At 39.2% G+C, this 20,746-nt stretch overlaps 1 protein-coding gene across 11 annotated transcripts in view; it reads right to left on the bottom strand.

The window, feature by feature from the left end:
- GRIA3 (glutamate ionotropic receptor AMPA type subunit 3) overlaps nucleotides 1–20,746 on the bottom strand; it is a 568,173-nt gene that overhangs the window by 24,280 nt on the left and 523,147 nt on the right. For 8 of the 11 annotated variants that reach the window (XM_088795040.1, XM_088795041.1, XM_088795043.1 and 5 more), the window contains one exon: nucleotides 1,106–1,353. In XM_088795040.1, the coding sequence (XP_088651166.1) occupies nucleotides 1,106–1,353 (248 nt within the window). Of the gene's footprint in view, nucleotides 1–429; nucleotides 545–1,105; nucleotides 1,354–20,746 lie in introns of all 11 variants that reach the window. The other 3 variants (XR_012493554.2, XM_074324305.2, XM_074324303.2) reach the window with 1 other exon arrangement.

The following is a 20,746-nucleotide window of genomic DNA, read 5'->3' as shown; positions in this document are numbered from 1 at the left end:
ACCAACCTCTGTGTGCAATATCATGCCTTAGGGAAAAAAAAAAGGCTATAACCTTTTAATAGTTTGATTTGATTTCTCATACCACTCAGCTGAGGCAGGCGGGGACAGTCTTAAGGAAAGCCTTTGGCTCTTGAAAGCCTAGGGCAGTGAAACCTATACCATAGCCTTCATAAGGCAACCAGTCTAGTGTGTGAGGGGAGAAAAAGGGTGTGGATAGGGAGCCTCTGTCTGGGAGTTTAAGAAGGGACCCAAGTTAGATCAAAAATGCGGGCAGTGCCCTGAAGTCTTTCTAGTTCCCAAAGCTGCCAGGCAGGCGAATAACCTGGTCATTCCACTTTATGTCTTGTGCTCTCTCCTCAATAATAAGATAACAGTCTTGCCGATTACTCGTCACTAAGGGTACCCGGTTGTGGTGACATTGAGGCTGACCTTGGAGTCACCGCCCCCGCTGCCGCACTCTCCTTTGTCGTACCACCATTTGTTTTTCAATTTGTCCAAGAGGCCTTGCTCATTCAGTTTTAATACTGCCAGGTTAACAGCATTTCTTGAAACGATAAAACATAACTTGTAAGAAAATGCACAAATGCTTAGGAAATCGTTAACGTATAAAAAGGAGCACAAGAGGACAAATTGGCTAAATTTCACAGAACGTGGAGCTATAAAAATGTCTGTACAGCAAATACAGGGTTAAATATTGGAAGGTGGCATGGAGGATAACATTTGCTCAAAACTGAAGTGTGCGGGATGGGGAAATTGTCTTTGAGAAAAAAAAGTAACAAGAACACCACATCCATGCAATTAACATTTGTCACATATGGCACCATAATTTGGCTTTTACCATCTAAATTGAAAAAGCCATTGAACTATAAAATTAAAACAGCAACAAACAGTCAGAGAGGACAACATAGAGAGAGAACATTGAAAAAGTGGATGTATTAAATAGATGAAACCATAATTTACCGTCTTATTTAACTCCATGGAATATTGTAGGTTTTAAACTTTTAAACGTTACCTCAAAATCCACAAGAAAGAATATGACAACAAAATGCATCAGGGTAGGTGGAATACTATAACAACACGGATATTGTTATATTATTCCACCCACCTTAATGCTGAGCCTTTAGGGGTTGCCACACCATAGCCTTTGGAATCCAGATTTCCACCAACTTTCATCGTATCACACGGTTTTCTCTGCTCAATGTACTCATTCATGGTTGACTCCAGCAGGAAGGCGAACTTTCCCTTGGACTTCCGCACTCGGGCCACGCCATCTGCTGTTGTTTTGGTAAACACAGATGGCTCTGCTGATTTCATGTAAGACCACATTTTCTCATAGACAGCAATTTTGGACCTCTGCAACAAAGATAAAAACCATATTTATAACTGCAAGAGGCCCCAGGGCAGTGGTTTTCAAACATTTTTTATTGTCATTAATAGTAAGAAAAACATGTTACATTGCAACCCAGTAGATACATTCATACATAGGGGTATGAAAACATGGTTTCAGAATAGATTTATCAAAACCATACTCATCCTTGCTATGTATGTATGATATTCTCTGATATTTTCTATTCTATTCTAATTCATTTAAAAATGCTGATCAGGATCCACTAAATTGATTTCATGGCTCCACTAATTGGTTGCAATCTAGTTTCAAAAACACTTTCTTAGTTCAATCTTCATCTCAATGCAGAAATCTCCCTTACAATGTCCTGCTAAATGATTGTCCTTTACCTACCTGAAAAAAAAGCCATTGGAAGGGAGTGCACTTCCTTTTAGCCAGCCCACTCCAGCGCAGAGGGTATTAATTATTGCAAGAAAACATTTCCTTATTCAGAGCTGAAATTTGGTTCTCTGTAACTCTCACTCTTTAGTACTACCTGCTAGAGCTATGCAGACACAATTCTGTTCCTTCTGTGACATGATCGCCCTTCAAATATTGCAAGGTTGTTATTATGTACCCTCCTCATCTCTTCATCAGGCTAACTTCACCTACACCTAATACTATTTACAGAACCCTCACAATTTTGGTCTTTTTCCCATAGGTACCTTCTTAAATTGGAGTGTCTAGAAATAAACATAGCACCCCAGATACATGATAAGGACAGAATAAACATGAAAACTGCTTTTTGTCAGTAGAGCATTATTTTCTATCAGTACTGCCTGAGTTTGCATTAAGATATTTAGCCTTTCATCTATCCTTTCAACAAGTGTAAAACACTCTACTGGAGGTGTGAAGAATATCGTAGAATGACTAGAGTCCTTCCCTCAACTCAGTTTGAGGCCAAATCAAAACTGTTATTTCTACCAAGCCAAGTTTCCTTCATTTTTACCCTTTTGATTTTGAATTTAATTAAATTCCATTAAATTTCATCTCAATTCAGATGGTCCTTAGAACATGTACTAAATGCTTGTAGCTCTATGTTAGGTATTCTGGAGAATATGAAGGAAGCATGGTCTCAATGACTCCATTACTTCCAATTGAGTTGGGAGCTTGGTCCTGAGGAGTGAAAACTCTAGAGAAAAATTCTAAAGTAATAGTTGATCAGAACTGAGATAATATGGTAGAAACTACAAACATATGCCATGTTTTCCTGGCCCCTGTCTTAGCCTTTTTGATTATTTAGTTACTATTCTCTGGACTTTCGCCAGCTACATTGCATCTTTTTTGAGGCCTGCTTGGACCTACTCAAATAATTACAGAGGGCTGGAACTTCCAGAGCTATCACCATGGAAACTATACATTGTATTCATCACAATCAGACCTTTAATGAGTCACTGAAATTGTTCACTGAGATGGGAAAATAAAAAACAAGAAAAAAGCCAATATGGTTGAAGCCAAATGAGCAAAAGAGAGTGTGGCAGGAAATGAGCTTAGGAGAATAATCAGAGGCCAGATCTTGTTGGGCCCTGTAAATAGTGGTAAAAAGTTTGGAATTATTCTACATGTGATAGGAAACTACTGGAAAATTTTGAGCCATGTGTGATAAGATCTGAATTAAAATTTTAAAACGTTTTTCTTGCTGCTGTATGGAGAACAGACTAAGGTGGGCCAGAGTGGAAGCAAGAAGATTGGTTAGGCTAGTCTTATAATAGTCTAGGGGAGGAGGTAGTCCTATGCTGGGAGAAATGGAGGTGGAGAGAAGGGGTTGGATTCAAGATATGTTTTAGGGAGAAAGTAAACAAGTCTTGCTGATGGACATCTTCATCTTATGGTCCTGTAGATACTTTCAGATTAAACATTTCTAAACCAAATTTATTATCTCCCTTGTAAAGCTTGGATCTCCTAAATTCTATCAGTAAAGTACCTTACATCCAGGCTGGAAAGTTTGGTTTTTATTCCTTCTTCAGCCTCTCATTATTCCATGTTTATTTTAACAGAAATGCCTATAGGATCTATCCTTTCCTCGTTTCTATTCTCATTACCATTGCCTTGGGGCAGGCTCACATCAGGTTTTGGTCTACACTACATTACCACCTAACTAATCTATGAGTTTCAGCTCTCCAATTTATCCTCCAGTGATCTTTCTAAAGTGTAAATATTTTCAAGTTACTTCATTGTTTAAAATTCTCTGATAGTTTCCAAATGCCTACAGGACAAAGTCCAACTTCTTGTATATAATATTCAAGAGTCTTTACGATCTTGACTACACTCTCCTTTGATCTGGTCATACTGAGCTACTCACTGTTCTCTGAAATATGCTACATACTTTCACATCTTATGCCTTTGGTTATGTTTTTACTTCTTCCTGAATTATTCCTATTCGTCCTACAAGATCCAGAGCAAATATCACATCTTTTGTGAAATCTTTCCTCACTCTTTTCTGTCCCACAGATGTACTTTCTTGGCTTTTCTCTCAAAGCACTTTGCTCATAGCTTTGCTATAGAGCTTACTATAGTGCATTAAGGTCAGTGGGCTATATGTCTGTCTTCCCCCATGTTACTGGGTGTTCTTGAGGACAAAGTCCATGCCTGATTTATTTTTGTGGCCCTCTTGGTAGCCAGCACGATGCCTGATACATGGAATTCAAGATATATTTACTTAAAAACTGAAGCTTAGGCCTGATCAGGTTGACAACTAGATTGCTGGCCAAAGATATCAGGAGGTTGGTGAAAAATGGCTACCAGCACTAGTTTTATAGCCTTGTAGAATTCTTGAGCTGAAGTTACTCTAAGGATCATTGGGTCTGATTCTTAGCTAAACCAATCGGTATATGCTTTACAATCCATTTTTTTGCCACTTAACCTGCTTCTGATGTCCACACCAATAATGTCCCCTAATAATCAAGGCTTTCTAAGATTGAAATCTCACTCATTGACATTTATGCTCATTTTATATTACATTATCCTCATTCGACACAGAAAACAATTTCTAAGCATCATAATGAAATACATTCTCAATGAATTTATTTTATTTCAGTAAGAATTTCCTAGTCAGCTGCTCAAAGAATTTACAAAATAGTAAATAATTCAGATTTTTGGTCAAGATGGTGGAGTAGGTAAATGCTGTGCTTGCCTCCTTTCATGACAACATCCAAACTACAACTAAACTACAGAACCATCATTGAAAATTGCCTGAAATCTAGCTGAACAGAAGTCCTACAACTGAGAATATGTAGAAGAAGCCATCTTGAGACTGGTAGGAGGGTCAGAGATGTGGAATGGGCTGGTCTCAAACCAAATGTGGTGGTTAAAAATCAGGAGAGATGTCTCAGCTGCAGAGGTCCCCCTGAGGAGTGAGGGGTCCCAGCCTCACACCAGGCACCCCCACCCAGGGTTCAAGTGCTGGGAAGAGAAGTCCCCACAATTTCTGGCTGTGGAAGGAAACCAGTGGAGATTGTGGCTGAATGAGCCTGACGGCAGGTAGACTCCTAGGTGTTCCTCTTAAAGGGCCCATGCAAGGACTTACTCACTGATGGACTCACAAGTTCTGAGCTCCAGCAATGGGGCAGCAGCTCAAAAGGCACCAGGGACATATGGGGGGTAGTCGGGGGAATTGAATTGTCTGGCTTCAGGACAAGTGCTGGAGGGGCAGCTTTCTCCCAGATAGAAGGGCTGGCAGAATCTATTATTTCTTTGTTGAGTCTTCCCTCCTCCTGGTGTGCCAATGCAGGTGGCCACCATATCTGAGTCTCTAACACTGTTTGCTCCACTCTGGTGATTCTGAGACCCCTCCTTACCAAACTTGTGGACCCACTTAAGCTGCTTCCAGTGGCTTTTCCATACAAATGGCCTGTCTGGCTCAAGCTGCGGACTTTTTGAAAATCTCTCAAGGGTTCATAAAACCCAAAGAAGAAGTATCTTGCCTCAGTGAGTCCCATACCTCTTGCTGAGCAGCCCCAAGCCTGGCACTAGCGGCAACGGCCTTGGTTCATGGCTTGGCCTCTCAAAGTACTTCCAAGCCCAGTGCAGGTGGCTGTCATCTACAGATTGCTTTGTGGCTTACTCCAGATGGTCCCAGGCAGGGCGCAGACTGTGGCTGAACTTGGCTAGTGGTGGGGCCCATCCCAGGAGGCCCTAGGGCCAGCACACCCGGTAGCCAGCTTTAGACCAAGACGGAGTACCACCAGCTGCCTCCATGGGTGACATAGCCAAAGGGCAGACTAAGTAGGCACCAGCCCTGCTAAAGGGAATCCTGCTCCATAGGGTCAGCCCCTGCACAACAGGTCCTGCACTGTAGTCACAGCCAGTTCTCACAACCAATGAGCCTAAGGTTCAATCCCTTCAACTGATTCGCAAACAGCAACCAAGGTTCAACTACAACAGGAAGGCACACACAACCCACACATGGGACACACCTGGAACACATGGCTCAGATGACCAGGGAGACTGTCACTGTGCTCCACAGGACACCTAACATACGGCCCCCATACTGAGACAGGAGACATAGAAGCCCTACCTAATACATAGAAACAAACACAGGGAGGCAGACAAAATGGGGAGACAAAGAAACATGTACCAAATGCAAGAACAGAACAATGCTCCAGAACAAGAACTAAACAAAATGAAGACAAGCAATCTACTAGACCAACAGTTCAAAACACTGGTTATAAGGTGCTCAATGAACTTAGGGGAAGAGTTGATGAAATCAGTGAAAACTTAAAGGGATAGGAAACATAAAAATGGAGATAGAAAACATGAAAAGATTCAGTCAGAGATTAAGAACACAATAACTGAAATCAAGAATACATTAAAGGGAATTAACAGTAGATTAGATGAAACAGAGGATAAAATCAGAAATTTAGAAGTGAAGGTAGCAGAAAATACCCAGACATAACAGCAAAAAGAACAAGGTAAAAAAAATGAAGATAGTTTAAAGGATCCCCTGGACAACATCAAGTGTAACAACATTTGCATCATTGGGGTACCAGAAGGAGAAGAAAGAGAGCAAGGAATTGATAACTAGTTAAAGCTATAATGACAGAAAAGTTTTCTAACCTGGTGAGGGTAATAGACATACAAGCCCAGAAAGCACAGAGAGTCCCAAACAAGATGAACCCAGAGAAGCCATCACCAAGACACATCAAAATTAAAATTTCAAGGTAAAAGACAAAGAGAGACTCTGAAAAGCAGTAAGAGAAAAGCAGTTAGTTACATACAAGGGAGCTCTGAATAAGACTGTCAGCTGATATCTCATCAGAAACATTCCAGGCCAGAAAGGATTGGCATGGCACATTCAAAGTGATGAAAAACAAGGACCTACAACCAAGATCATTCTACCCAGGAAAGCTATAATTTAAAATCGAAAGGCAGATAAAGAGCTTCCCAGAGAAGAAAAAGCTAAAGGAGTTCATCAACACCAAACAAATATTACAAGAAATGTTAGAGGAACTTCTTTAGGAAGGAGAAGAAAAAATATGAATAATAAAATGGTAAGAAGTACATATCTAGCAACAATTCCTTTAAATGTAAATGGATTAAATGCTTCAATCAAAGACAGTTTGGTGGAATGAATAAAAAAACAAGACCCTCACATATGCTGCCTACAAAAGACTCACTTCAGATTGAAAGACACAAACAGACTGAAAGTAAAGGGATGGAAAAAGGTATTTGATGAAAAATGGAAATAATAACAACAACAACAACAACAACAACAACAACGAAAAGCTGGGGTAGCAATACTTATGCCAGACAAAATAGACTTAAAATGAAGGCTATAACAAGAGACAAAGAAAGACCCAGTAATCCCACTTCTAGGTATTTATCCAAAGAATCCCAAAACACTACTTTGAAGTGATATGTGTGTCCAATATGTTCATTGCAACATTATTTACAATAACCAAAATATAGAGTCAACCTGGGTGTCTATCAATGAATAAAGAAGAGATGGTACATATATACAATAAAATATTACTCAGCCATAAAAAAAGAATGAAATATTGCCATCTACAATAATATGGATGGACATAGAGGTTATTGGAGTCAGACAGAGAAAGACAAGTACCATATGATTTCACTTAGATGTGGAATCTAAAGAACAAAATAAATAAACAAAACAGACACAAACTGATAGATCCAGAGATGGTTGCCAGCTGGGAGGGGAGTTTGGGGATGGGTGAAAAAGGGGAAGGGATTAAGAAGTACATATTGGTAATTACAAAATAGTCATGGGGATGTAAAGTATAGCCTAAGGAATATAGTCAATAATATTGTAATAAATATGTATGCAGTCAGATGGGTACTAGATTTATCAAGGTGATTACTTCATAAGTTAGATAAATGTCTAATTACTATGTTGTACACCTGAAACTAATGTAATATTGTATGTCAACAGTAATTGAAAAAAACAATTATTAAAAATAGTAAATAATTCAGATGCATAAAAAGACATATAAAAATAATGGGATAAACCTGTATACCTCCCATAAAACTTAAAAAGTAAGAGAGTAACATCATAGGAATAGCGGCAGCCAAGTGGTCTTCTTGAGTTCTCCTCCAGAACTTACCACAAATTGAACATCTACAACCTATCAAAGGACTCTCTGCTCATCACACAGAACAGCCAAGAGACTCGTTCAAAGATTACATGCAGGTGGGCAAACTGGACGAGCAGGGGAAAAGGGAAGGGAGCAGAGTGGAGACGCAGTGCTCATCCGCAGCTGCGGAGACACAGGGGGTCCCAGGACAGAACAGAGACAACAAGAGCCAAGAGGTGGGCTCTTTCCCTGCATCCCACAACTGATGTTTCCTGCCAAGAGAGCAGCATATCCAGTGTTTGAGGCAGTAACGTCAGCTGAGACCTCCAGCTGGGCCGTAGGTCAGACAAAGGAAGTAAACACCATACCTGAGCCCATCACCCCACTCTCCCAATCCTTTCCAGAGACTCAAGCTGGCCCCTGAACTGAGGAGTAGTGTCAGATTACAGAGGATCAGTAGCACTCAGAATCTGGGAAGACCCAGTTTGCAGCTGCTGTGACCCATGGAAGAGGATGGGAAGAGTGTGACACTGCTGGGCAGGGAGAGAGAAGATTCCTCCATCCCCAGCCCCCACTTTTTCTGGCCTGCCTAGGGTAGAGCAATTACAACTGCGGAGACATGCCGAGGGGTCAGCAGCAGGTGGCAGAGGTAGCTCTGGGCTTTCAGCAGCTCAGAAATCTAGCACCCTCCACACACACACACACACACACACACACACACAGAGAGAGAGAGAGAGAGAGAGAGAGAAGAAGTGCACTAAGACTCAGGAGACGTGGGCACAGGGCTGTCTGTGTTACTCTCAGTGCACATATCTGCACCCAAGAACAGAAACTGCACTGACTTTGTAAAAACTACCATCCAGATCCCACAGCCCCAATCATCTAGAACTGCTGTTCCAGGATCAAAACAAAAACTGGGCACCAGGTGGCGAGCTCTGCCTGCACAAGACGCAGAGGACTCTGTTTCAGCAGAGGACAACCTGGAGATCACTTAGTGGGCTTAAGCCAAGACTGGCACTACTTTCTTTTTTTGTTTTGTTTTGTTTTTGTATTTTTGATATTTTTGCCTATGTTGAGTGTGGGTTATCAGTTGTTTTTACATGTGAGTGTATTTGGTTTTTTCTTTGTTGTTGTTGTTGTGCTTGGTGAGTTGCTTTGTTCTGAAATTCCACTACACCAGGGCCCAGCTCAAGAGGCATGAGATTCAAAATACCCAGAGGCCAACTCCATACCAAACCAAAATTTCACCGGGTTTGACCTACAAGTGACGCACACAGGGGGAATTCTCTACAGGTACAAGAGCTCATAGGGGCCAAGCCTTATTTGAGCGGTCAACCCTCACACAGCAGATCATCCACTGTGGGCAGAGCCAAGTCTCACAACTAGTCAGCCTAAGAGTCAATCCCAGCTCCTGACAAGCCAAAAGCAATTAAAGCTCAACTTTAACAGGACAATATACACAACACATGGGTCAGCTTTGGAGCACACGCACAGAATAGGGACGTGGAGCAAGTCAATTATAAAGGACACACACTACATGAGATAACCCAGCAAAAATCAAGAACCCTAGGGGATCAAAGGCCTACAAACTAGATTGCTTTATCCAGCAAGGCTATCATTTAAAATTAAAGGAGAGATAAAGAGCTTCCCAGAAAAGAATAAGCTAAAGGAATTTATTACCACAAAGCCAGAATTGCAGGAAATATTAAAAGGGCTTCTGTAAGCAGAAGAAAGATGAAAACAATCTAACTACAAGTAACAAAATGGCAATAACTATATACCTATCAATAATCACTTTCAGTGTAAATGGATTAAATGTGCCAATCAAAAGACATAGGCTGGCTGAGTGGATAAGAAAGCAAAACCCTTGCATATGCTGTATACAAGAGACTCACCTCAGATCAGAAGACACAAACAGGCTGAAAGTGAAGGGTGGGAGTAAGCTATTTCATGGAAATGGAAATGAGAAAAAAGCTGGAGTTGCAATACTTATATCTAACAGAATAGACTTTAAAATGAAGAATATATCAAAAGACAATGATGGGCACTACATACAAATAAAGGGATCGATCCGACAAGAGGACACAAGCCTAGTATACATCTATGCACCCAACATGGGAGCACATAAATATATAAAACAGATATTGACAGACATAAAGACAGAGATCAACAGTAATGCTATCATAGTAGGGGATTCAACAAATGTCTGACAACAAGGGACAGGTCTTTCAAACAGAAAATCAATATAGAAACAATGGCCTTAAAAGAAACATTGGACCAGTTGGATTTTATCGATATTTTCAGAGCATTTCAACACAAAGCTGCAGAATACACGTTATTCTCAAGCACACCTTGAACACTTTCCAAGATAGGCCACATGTTAGGCCACAAAAGAAGTCTTAATAAATTTAAGAAAACTGAAATCATACCAATTGTCTTCTTTGACCAGAGTGCTATGAAATTAGAAATCAACTACAGGAAAAAAAACCCAAAAACTGGAAGGCACACAAATACGTGGAGGCTGAATAACATGTTACTAAATAATGAATGGGTCAGCAATGAGTTCAAGGACGAAATCAAAAGAAATGAAAATGAAAACACGATCCCCAAGATCTATGGGATGCAGCAAAAGCAGTCATAAGAGGGAAAATCATAACAATGCAGGCTTACCTAAAGAAACACCAAAGATCACTATTCAACAGTCTGCCTTTACATTTATGAGATCTGGAAAAAGAACAGCAACGTAAGCCCAAATGGAGTACAAGGAAGGAGATAATGAAGATCAGAGTGGAAATAAACGAAATAGAGACCAAAAAAAAAAAAAAAAAATACAAAAGATCAATGAATCCAAGAGCTAGTTTTTAGAGAAGATAAAGAAAATTGACAAACCTTTAGACAGACTCAACAACAAAAAAAAAAAAAAAAAAAAAAGAGAGAGAGAGAAAGAGGAACCAAATTAATAAAATCAGAAATGAAAGAGGGGAAGTGACAACAGACACCACAGAAATACAAAAATAATTAAGAAATTACTATGAGCAACTATATGCCAACAAGTTAGATAATCTGGAAGAAATGGACATTTTTCTAGAAGCATACACCCTTCCAAGGTTAACTCAAGAAGAGACGGAAAACTTGAATAGACTGATGAGCAACAGGGAAATTGAATCAGTAATCAACAGGATTCCAACAAACAAAAGACCTGGACCAGGTGGCTTTGCAGGTGAATTTTACAAAACATTCAAAAAAGAATTATCACCTATTATCCTCAAGCTATTCCAAAAAAATCCAGAAGGAGGGAAGCCCCCCCAAACACTTTTTACGTGACCACTATCACCCTGATCCCAAAATCAGACAAAGACATTACAAAATCAGAAAACTACAGGCCGATATCCCTTATGAACATAGATGCAAAAATCCTCAACAAAATATTACCAAACAGAATTCAGCAATACATTAAAAAAAATCATACATCATGATCAAGTGAGATTCATTCCTGGTATGCAAGGGTGGTTCAACATCCGCAAATCAATTAATGTGATACACCACATTAACAAAATCAAAAATAAAAATCATATGATCATATCAATAGATGCAGAAAAAGGATTTGACAAAATCCAGCAGCCATTTATGATAAAATCTCTAAAGAAAGTGGGAATAGAGGGACCATATCTAACCATAGTAAAGGCAATGTATGAAAAACCCACAGTTAACATCATAATCAACAGGGAAAAGCTAAAACCATTCTCCTTAAGAGCAGGAACAAGGCAAGGTTGCCCACTTTCTCCCCTTCTCTTTAACATAGTGCCGGAAGTTCTAGCCACAGCAATCAGAAAAGAAAAAGTAACAAAAGGCATCCAAATTGGTAAGGCGGAAGTAAAATTGTCATTATATGCAGATGACATTATGTTATATATAGAGAACCCTAAAGACTCCACCAAAAACCTATTAGAACTGATAAATGAATTTAGTAAAGTAGCAGGATACAAAATTAATATTCAGAAATCAGTTGCATTTGTATATACCAATAATAAAATATCAGAAGGAGAAATTAATAAAACAATCCCATTTACAATTGCTTCAAAGTCTATAAAATACCTAGGAATAAATTTAACCAAAGAAGTAAAAAGATCTGTACTCAGAAAATTATATGACACTGAAGAGAAAAAATAAAGAAGATACAAATAGATGGAAAAACATACCATGCTCATGAATAGGAAGAATTAATATCCTTAAAATGTCCATACTGCTTAAGGCAATATACAGATTCAATGCAATTCCTATCAAACTTCCAAGGATATTTTTCACAGAAATAGAACATGTAATCCTAAAATTTACGTGGAACCATAAAATACCCCAGATAGCCTTGGTGATCTTGAGAAATAAGAACAAAGTGGGAAGTATAATGATACCTGACATCAAATTATACTACAAGGCTACAGTAATAAAAACAGCATGGTACTGGCATAGAAACAGACACAGAGATCAATGGAACCGAACAGAGAGCCCAGTAATAAATCCTTCCCTATGTGGTCATTTAATTTACGACAATGGAAGCAAGAATTTACGGTGGGGTAAAGACAGTCTGTTCAATAAATGGTGCTGGGAAACCTGGACAGATACACGAAAAAAAATGAAGCTGGACCACCTCCTTACACCATATAAAAGAATGAATTCAAAATGGATTAAAGACTTAAATGTAAGATCTGAAACCATAAAACTCCTGGAAGAAAATATAGAAAAGTACTTTACAGACATTACCCGGGGTAAGATCTTTACTGATATATTCCCTCGGGCAAGGGAAGTAAGAGAAAAAATAAACATGTGGGATTACATCAAACTAAAAAGTTTTTTCACAGCAAAGGAAACCATCAATAAAACAAAAAGGGATCCTACTGAATGGGAGAAAATATTTGCCAATGAAATATCCGATAAGTGGTTACTATCCCAAATTTATAAAAAACTCACTCAACTCAACTCCAAAAAAAGAAACAACCCAATTGAAATATGGGCAGAGGGCACGAAGAGACGTTTTTCTAAAAAGGCCATACAGATGGCAAACAGACATATGAAAAAATGCTCAACCTCACTAATCATTAGAGAACTGCAAATAAAACCACAATGAGATACAACCTCAGCCCAGTCAAAATGGTTATCATCAATAAATCAACAAACAAGTGCTCGTGAGGATGTGGTGAAAAGGGAACTCTTGCGTACTTTTGGTGGGATGCAGATTGGTGCAGCCACTATGGAAAACAGTATGGAGGTATCCCAGAAAAGTGAAAATGGAACTACCTTATGATCCAGCAATTCCACTCCTTGGTATCTATCTAGAGAAATCCAAAACTCTAATTCAAAAAATTTATGCACCCCTATGTTTATTGCAGCACTATACACAATAGTGAAGACATGGAAACAACCAAAATGCCCATCGGTATTCAACTGGATTAAGAAACTGTGGTACATTTATACAATGGAGTATTATGCAGCCATAAAGAAGAATGAAATCTTTCCATTTGCAAAGATATGGATGGACCTAGAGAACAGTATGCTAAGTGAAATAACTCAGACGGAGAAAGACAAATACCATGTGATCTCACTTATGTGTGTAATCTAAAGAAAAGGATAAATGAATGAACTAATCAGAAACAGTGTCAGAGATATACAGGAAAAACTGAGGGTTGCTATATGGGGTGGGGTGGGGATAAGGGGGAAGGTGAAGGGATTAGAAAGCACAGTCGGTAACCACAAGATGGCCACAGGGATATGAAAGTCAATTTGGGGAATGTAATCAATAATGTTGTAAAGATTTTGTAGGGTATCCGATGGACACTTGTCTCATTAGGGAGACCACCTGAGGGATGATGGAGAAATTTGGCGTTTCTTTGGGTAAAAATTTGAATCAGGCCCAGTGAGGCTGGTGCTTGGAAGCAAGTTATTGGTGAGTGCACTCAGCCCACCACCCAGATATTGTATCTCTTTGCAATAATGTTGGTCACTCCTCATCACTATACATGAAAATATTCCTATGCAGACCTAGGTAGTACAAGGTAACTGTATAGTACAGTGGTTGAGAATGTGTAGTCACGCTGCTTGGGTTTAAATTCCACTTGCTAGGTCCATAAATTATCTATCCCTTATGTTTCCCAATTTTTTCATTTGTAAGATGGCATGATTTTTTGAAAGTGATTACTTCAAAGGTTTATTGTGAAAAATTACATGAATTAATACATGTATCTCATTTAGAACAGTGCCTGACACACAGGAAGTGCTGAAAACCGTTACAAATTTTTATAATACAGAAAGCACAATTTATTTTAGTGGCAGAATTTGCATTATAAATTACTTCAGTCCCATATTCAGAGAATCATTACTTCATTTTATAGAGGAAATCATATGCACAAATATTATTCACACATTTCGGTCTCCAGACATATCCCTACTGTCTGCCATCAACAAAAATCATTATCATTTGACTTGGATTTTAAAAATCTTGTTGGTGAAGGAAAAAATAGATAGGATAGCAAATTTTCCTTTTCAATTATGTCTTGTAGTTCAGTTGAGGTTCATACATTAAAATCCTCATTAACCAAAACACTGCTATTGGGGAGACCTGGTAATTAAATTTTCTGCTTCCCTAAGAGTTAAAATAGAATATCAACTTGGTCAATAGAACATCCAGTTGGAGTTACAAGAATTAATAGATGTTTAGAGATAGATGAAACCTTAAAAACCATCTGGTTCAGCCACATACCCAATGCGGCGATAGCTTCTCTGATCAAATGCCTGTAGTGGTGAGGCACTTCCTAGCTCAGAAGAGGCTCAGGAGGAAGCTTACTCCAAGGTGGGACAGTTCAAGTTGATAGAAAATTCTTTCTGTTGGCCTGATATCCTTAATGAGAGTCTCTCTGCCTTCCAATCCTACTTCTCCCTTTTGCTTGAATTGATCAGTCTTTCCTCTCTGCTTCCATTTCTCCACTGTAGATAGCACTGATTATATTGTTTTGTAATGATCATCCCCAGTGGAATCTGAATTTCTTGAGAGTAGACATTATTTCTTTTTTTTTGTCTGTGCATTCACAGTGTCTAGCATAATGCCTGGCATGTAGAAAACTCACACTATGTATCTATGGAATGAATTAATGTTAAAAAATAGTTCTACACCCTGGTCTTAATTCTACCCTCTGAAGTGATACCAAATAAATATGCTGTCTTTTCCACATGATGTACAGCCTGAAGAGTACCACTACCATGTCACCTGTTTATTATCTCTTTTGTAGGCTAAGCCTTTTAAGGGCCTTCATCTGTTACTTGTATGACATGAATTCCAATCATCCTCCTCCCCTTTTGGTCACCATCTTCTAGATATTAAAACAAATTTTAAAGTCCCTCCTAAAATGTGGACCCAGAATTGACCACAATATGCTCAAAATAGTGGCACAAGAACAAAGGACAATGAGACCATCTCTTCTCATGATCTGGACATGAGCACAATTTTTCACTTTGACAGGCTTCAACAAGCATGTTTAGATATGTTGATAGTCAAGAATTAACTGCATTAACAAAACAGACCAATAAATTGGAAGCATAATTGTCAACAGAGGCATAATCTGCTAAATCACTTATGGTATTAATTTACTGTCATATTGCAGACAAAGTATTACATAATTTGCAAAGAGAATATTGGTGTTTATGATATCTCTATGCCCCAAATATTTGAAATGTGTTCCAAGTGATTAATTTGAGAGGACAGAATGAAGGAAAGTTTAGGGAAAGATGGTTTTGGTACTTTGTACTCCACTGTTCCTCAAAGAGGAATGGTCTAGCTTCATGTATTTATTTATTTTTTGGCCACTGTTGTCATCATATCTATATTGCCCATTTCCATCACTGTGTATACAAGACTAGCCTTGTATAGACATGTCAAAGACAGGATAGATAAGACTTTGGGTTCTCAGCCTCTATTCCTCTCCCCTGATTTCACTGTCTTCCTCTCCCAGAAATCCATTTTTATGACACCAGTGGTCTTGATTCTCATGGATATATTCATTGATATTATAAGGGCTTCTGTAACACTTGAGCAAGGGGTCATTTTTATTTAAATAAAGGACTCATGTTCCAGAAAAGAGAATGGGTTTCTTGGTATTGTAAAAGGTGCCTTTTAGGGGTAGAGAAGGCCAGCCCATGAACAGGACACTAAAAAAGGGGGTGGGAGGGAATGGCAAGAGTTTCTAACAAAAATGCCTTCCTCTCACTCATTTTTGCCTTCTCTAATTTTATTGTGGACTATTTATTGCCCAAAAAATTGGTCAATTTCTTCTGTGGCTTGTACCTTTAAGGGAATATCATTAAAAATTATAATCTGCTTTTTCTTCAGAATTATTTAGCCCCCTATGAACTTTCTGTTTTTAATAAAGGTTCAGGTGGCATTGCTAGCTGGTACAAATTCAAAAAGGTGGCTTTGGGCCTCTGTTTGCCTGAACTGAGCACTTACAGATCCCCTGTATGCTTCCTGTGCCCTCTCTAATGTTCAGGAGAAAATGTTGCCTCATTGACTTTCTCAAATACTAGGATATGGACAGGCGAGACTTATAAGGCAAGATACTGGAAGGGAAGGAAAGGAAGCTGGAGATGCAATTACTTGAGAGATCTCCTAACCTATCCTTTTTTCTTCCCTCTCTTCTTTGCCTTTCCCAATGTTTCATGGCATTGGAAAAGGACAAGGTACTTTTATATTCTAGTGGGGTGGGAAGGGTAAGAGCAAGGTATGGAGGAATGTGACAATTATCAAGTTCTTCAACATGGTTATGTCTCAGGTCTATAGAAAATCTTTTTTTTTTTTAAATTTTATTTTATTAAATTTATTGGGGTGACAATTGTTAGTAAAATTACATAGATTTCAGGTGTACAATTCTGTATTACATCATCTATAAATCCCATTGTGTGTTCATCACCCAGAGTCAGTTCTCCTTCCATCACCATATATTCGATCCCCCTTACCCTCATCTCCCACCCCCACCCAAGTTAGGCCTGTAAAGAGGAGATTTTTGTGGCAAGAGTATTTTGCTTGTCATAGAACCTTTCAAGTATTCCCCTTTCCCACTCAGAGAGGACTTAGATTTGTCACTACCAGAAGCAAGGGATAGTTGGATTTCTTTAAACCTTATATTTGCATAAGGTTTTTTGGTTGCCAAGGTGATATTACACACACCATCTCATTTAAACCATATAGCAACCCTGTGAGGTAGGAGCAGCAGGTATTGTTTGTTCACTGCTTAATCCCTAGCACCTAGAACACTGTCTGGCACCTAGGTGCTCAATAAATATTTGTTGAATGAAAGAATGAATGTCCATTTTATATATGAGGGAATCAAGGGTGAAAGAGAGTAAGCACAGAGGCAATGCCAAGAGGTGCCACAATGGGCTTTAGTTTACCCACTCATTTCCATTAATCCACCCCAAAGTCACCACAAACAAGTCTCGAAAAAAGTGTGTTTGCCATGCAACCATGTCTCGGGATAAATCCCAAACAAAATGCCACCCTGAAGGGCTTCCTATATAGAAACTTAGAGATTGCCGCTGGCTCAATAACTTGCCCCAGATCACACAGCTAATGAAGAAGAAAACTGAGACCTCATCCAAGTTTGCTGAATTTAAGGTTACAGACAGATTTTTTTTCCTCATTACAAACCCAGTCTATTTAGCTCTAACATTGACAATTTTCTTTTTGGTGAAAGAGACCAACTCACCTTCAAAAAAGAACACACATTCTTTAGTTCTTGCTCAAGTTTGACTTTGATTTTATTTTATTTTTATTTTTAACATGGGTAAATTGTAAATTAACCCCAATCCCTTCCCACTAAAGACTTGAGTAAGTGAATGTTTTTGTTATACGCTGTAACCCTGTAACAGGCCCCTCTTATTCATACTTTACCATGTGATGGGATCAGAGCAAATTGGAGCAAAAGAGGAAGAGCACATATAGTTTGCCAAATGCATCTGACATGTTTTTCTTCCAAATCTGCTTTAAAGAAATAACTAGCTCTCATGAGGTGAATTTGGAAAAAGAAATCCTTAAATTTTACAATTTTTTAAAAAAAAGATTTTCATTTGATTTGAAGCAAAGCACACAGGAAATGATTTTATTTCAAATCATGACCAAAGCATTAATCCCATAGTCTTTTTTTGCTTCATTTAGGATCGCAAATTCCTAAATGTTCAGACAAGTACTACTTGTCACTTTCCTTTTGCCTCAGAGAATCAGCGACTGCCGTGTGATTGTGTATTGGTGAGAGCAGGGGGAAGAAGGGTAAAGAAATCGTGGCTTCTATTCTTAGTTTTTCTATTGGTGTGTTATGATCCAGGCTGAATTATTTTGGGGGCTGTGTTTTTATAACTTCATTGGAGTTGGAAGTTGCCTTTTGCCTAGACATTGAGTTTTGCTCTCAAACATCAAGTACTTACTCCAAATGTCTTTGCCCAACATTCTCACACTTTGCTCTGAAGTTCAGTGACAGGTTTCCTCCTACCTCAAGGAGTACTATTTCTGATGTCTCCTTTCTAAAGGTGCAGGCGACAACCGAAATAAGTTCCCAGTGACCTTTCTGGTGTCTCTCCTTGACATGCAAAGTCAGATTAATATTCCAATTGGTCTTCTGCTTCTCTTGCCAAGTTAGACTAAGAATATTCCAATGGGTAGAAAGTAACATCAGTGGCTCTATGAATTTGAAAGCCAGAGTCAATAAATTCTTGGAGAAAATGGTTGTAAGGTACTATTGCTCTATTCTGGGGAATAGAAGAAGGGACACAGTATCCTCTACCCCTGTGACTCTCAATCAGCAATGATTTTGCCTCCTAGGAGACATCTGGCAACAACTGGAGACAATATTTTATTGCCATAACTTGGGGAGAGGAGTGCTACTGTGTCTAATGAAGAGACGTGGGGATGCTACTAGACATTCTACAATGCATAGGACACCTTTGCAACCAACAATGATCTGGCCCCAAATGTCAGTAGTGCCATGTTTGAGAAACCCAGCTATATAGGCTGTCATGGAGCCACAATTAAGTTGGCAAAACAATACTAATTAACTTTTGATTGAGCCCATATTTTGTTTCAGTCTCTGTTTTAGGTGTTTTACATGTGTTAAGTCATGTAATACAACTCTACAAAATACATATTATTATCATTTAAAAAGTACAGAAACACAGCAGTAAACAGCGAGCCTTGTCTCGAGTACCACTGGAGGCATATTCCATGGTAGGCAACCATCCCAAACTCATGCTGCAGTCTTTCTGGGACAACTCTCAGGGCATTTGGGCCTCAGGTGGGTGGCAGCTGGCCTCAGTGTGCTCTGAGACTTTTGTGAGGGTCTCCAGGCTAAGCACTGACACCAAACCTGAATCTGCATTAGCCTGTTGAACTCTCATACCACCCTGGTGACTACCTGGGACCGTTTCACCCAACTTGCATACTGCTTGAGGCTCTTCCAGCAGCTGAGCCTTATGGGCAGCCTTTAGGTGAAGTTAGGCCGTGGAGTGCCCTGGGCCTTTTGTTAAGCTGCCTCAGGCCTGAAATTGGTGGCAGCCAGTTTTTTTTTGTTTTTGTTTTTTAATTTTATTAAATTTATTGGGGTTACAATTGTTAGTAAAATTACATAGATTTCAGGTGTACAATTCTGTATTACATCATCTATAAATCCCATTGTGTGTTCATCACCCAGAGTCAGTTCTCCTTCCATCACCATATATTCTCAGCATAGCCTCTCACATTGGCCTGCAGGTCCAGCACAGACAGAAACCAACCAGGGATAGCTATGTAGCTCCTACCAGGTAGTTCTGGGTCAGTCGCAGGTAGCAGCTGACCTTGGCCTGCTCAAGTTCCCCTACCAAGAGGCCCCAGAAAAACCATACCCAGTGGCCAGTTTCAGTCAACAGAGCACTACCTGATTAGCCCTATAAGCAGCACATAAATAGTGGTCTCAACAGGCACATGAGTCCATTGGGGCAAACCCCCTATGTGGGGTCAACCCACACACAGCAGTTCATGAGCTATGGACATTACTTAACCTCACAGCCACTCAACCTGAGACTCAGTCCCATCAACTGAAGTGGCAAGAGAAATGAAGGCTCAACTACAATAGGAGGGCACACACAAGGCACACAAGAGACACTCCTGGAGCACATGGTGCAGGAATCAGTGAGACAGCACCACTGGACCACACAGGGCAGCTGCTATATAAGGCCACTGAATGAAGACTGAGAGACATAGGAGATCTATCTAATATACAGAAATGAAAACGGAGAGGCAGCTAGAATGAGGAAACAAAGAGATATGTCCCAAAGGAAAGAACATGAGAAACTCCAGAAAAAAACTAAATGAAATGGAGTCAAGCAACCTACTAGAGACAGCATTAAAAGCACAGGTTATAATGAGCTCAAGGAACTCAGTGAGAATTTTAACAAAGAGACAATAAGAATAATAAAGGACATAGAAACCATAATAAAGAACTAGTCAGAAATAAAGAATACAATAATCGAAATGAAGAATACAGAAGAACATGAGCAACTATATGCCAACAAATTAAACAATCTGGAAGAAATGGATAAATTCCTAGAAATATACAGTCTTCAAAGGGTGAATGCAGAAGAAACAGAAAATCTGAACCTACTGATTACTACTAATGAAATTGAAACAGTAATCAGCAAGTTCCCACCAAACAGAAGTCCTGGACCGCATGGCCACAGAGTTGAATTTCACCAAACATTCAAAGAAGAATTTACAGATATTCTTCTCAAAATATTCCAAAAAACTCAAGAATGTGGAGGGGTC

Source organism: Rhinolophus sinicus, chromosome 18 (genome assembly GCF_057876585.1).
Source record: "Rhinolophus sinicus isolate RSI-liver-muscle chromosome 18, RSI-T2T, whole genome shotgun sequence".
Classification (NCBI taxonomy): domain Eukaryota; kingdom Metazoa; phylum Chordata; class Mammalia; order Chiroptera; family Rhinolophidae; genus Rhinolophus; species Rhinolophus sinicus.
Note: the sequence above shows the minus strand (reverse complement) of the source record. Positions and strands in the feature narration are given on the sequence as shown.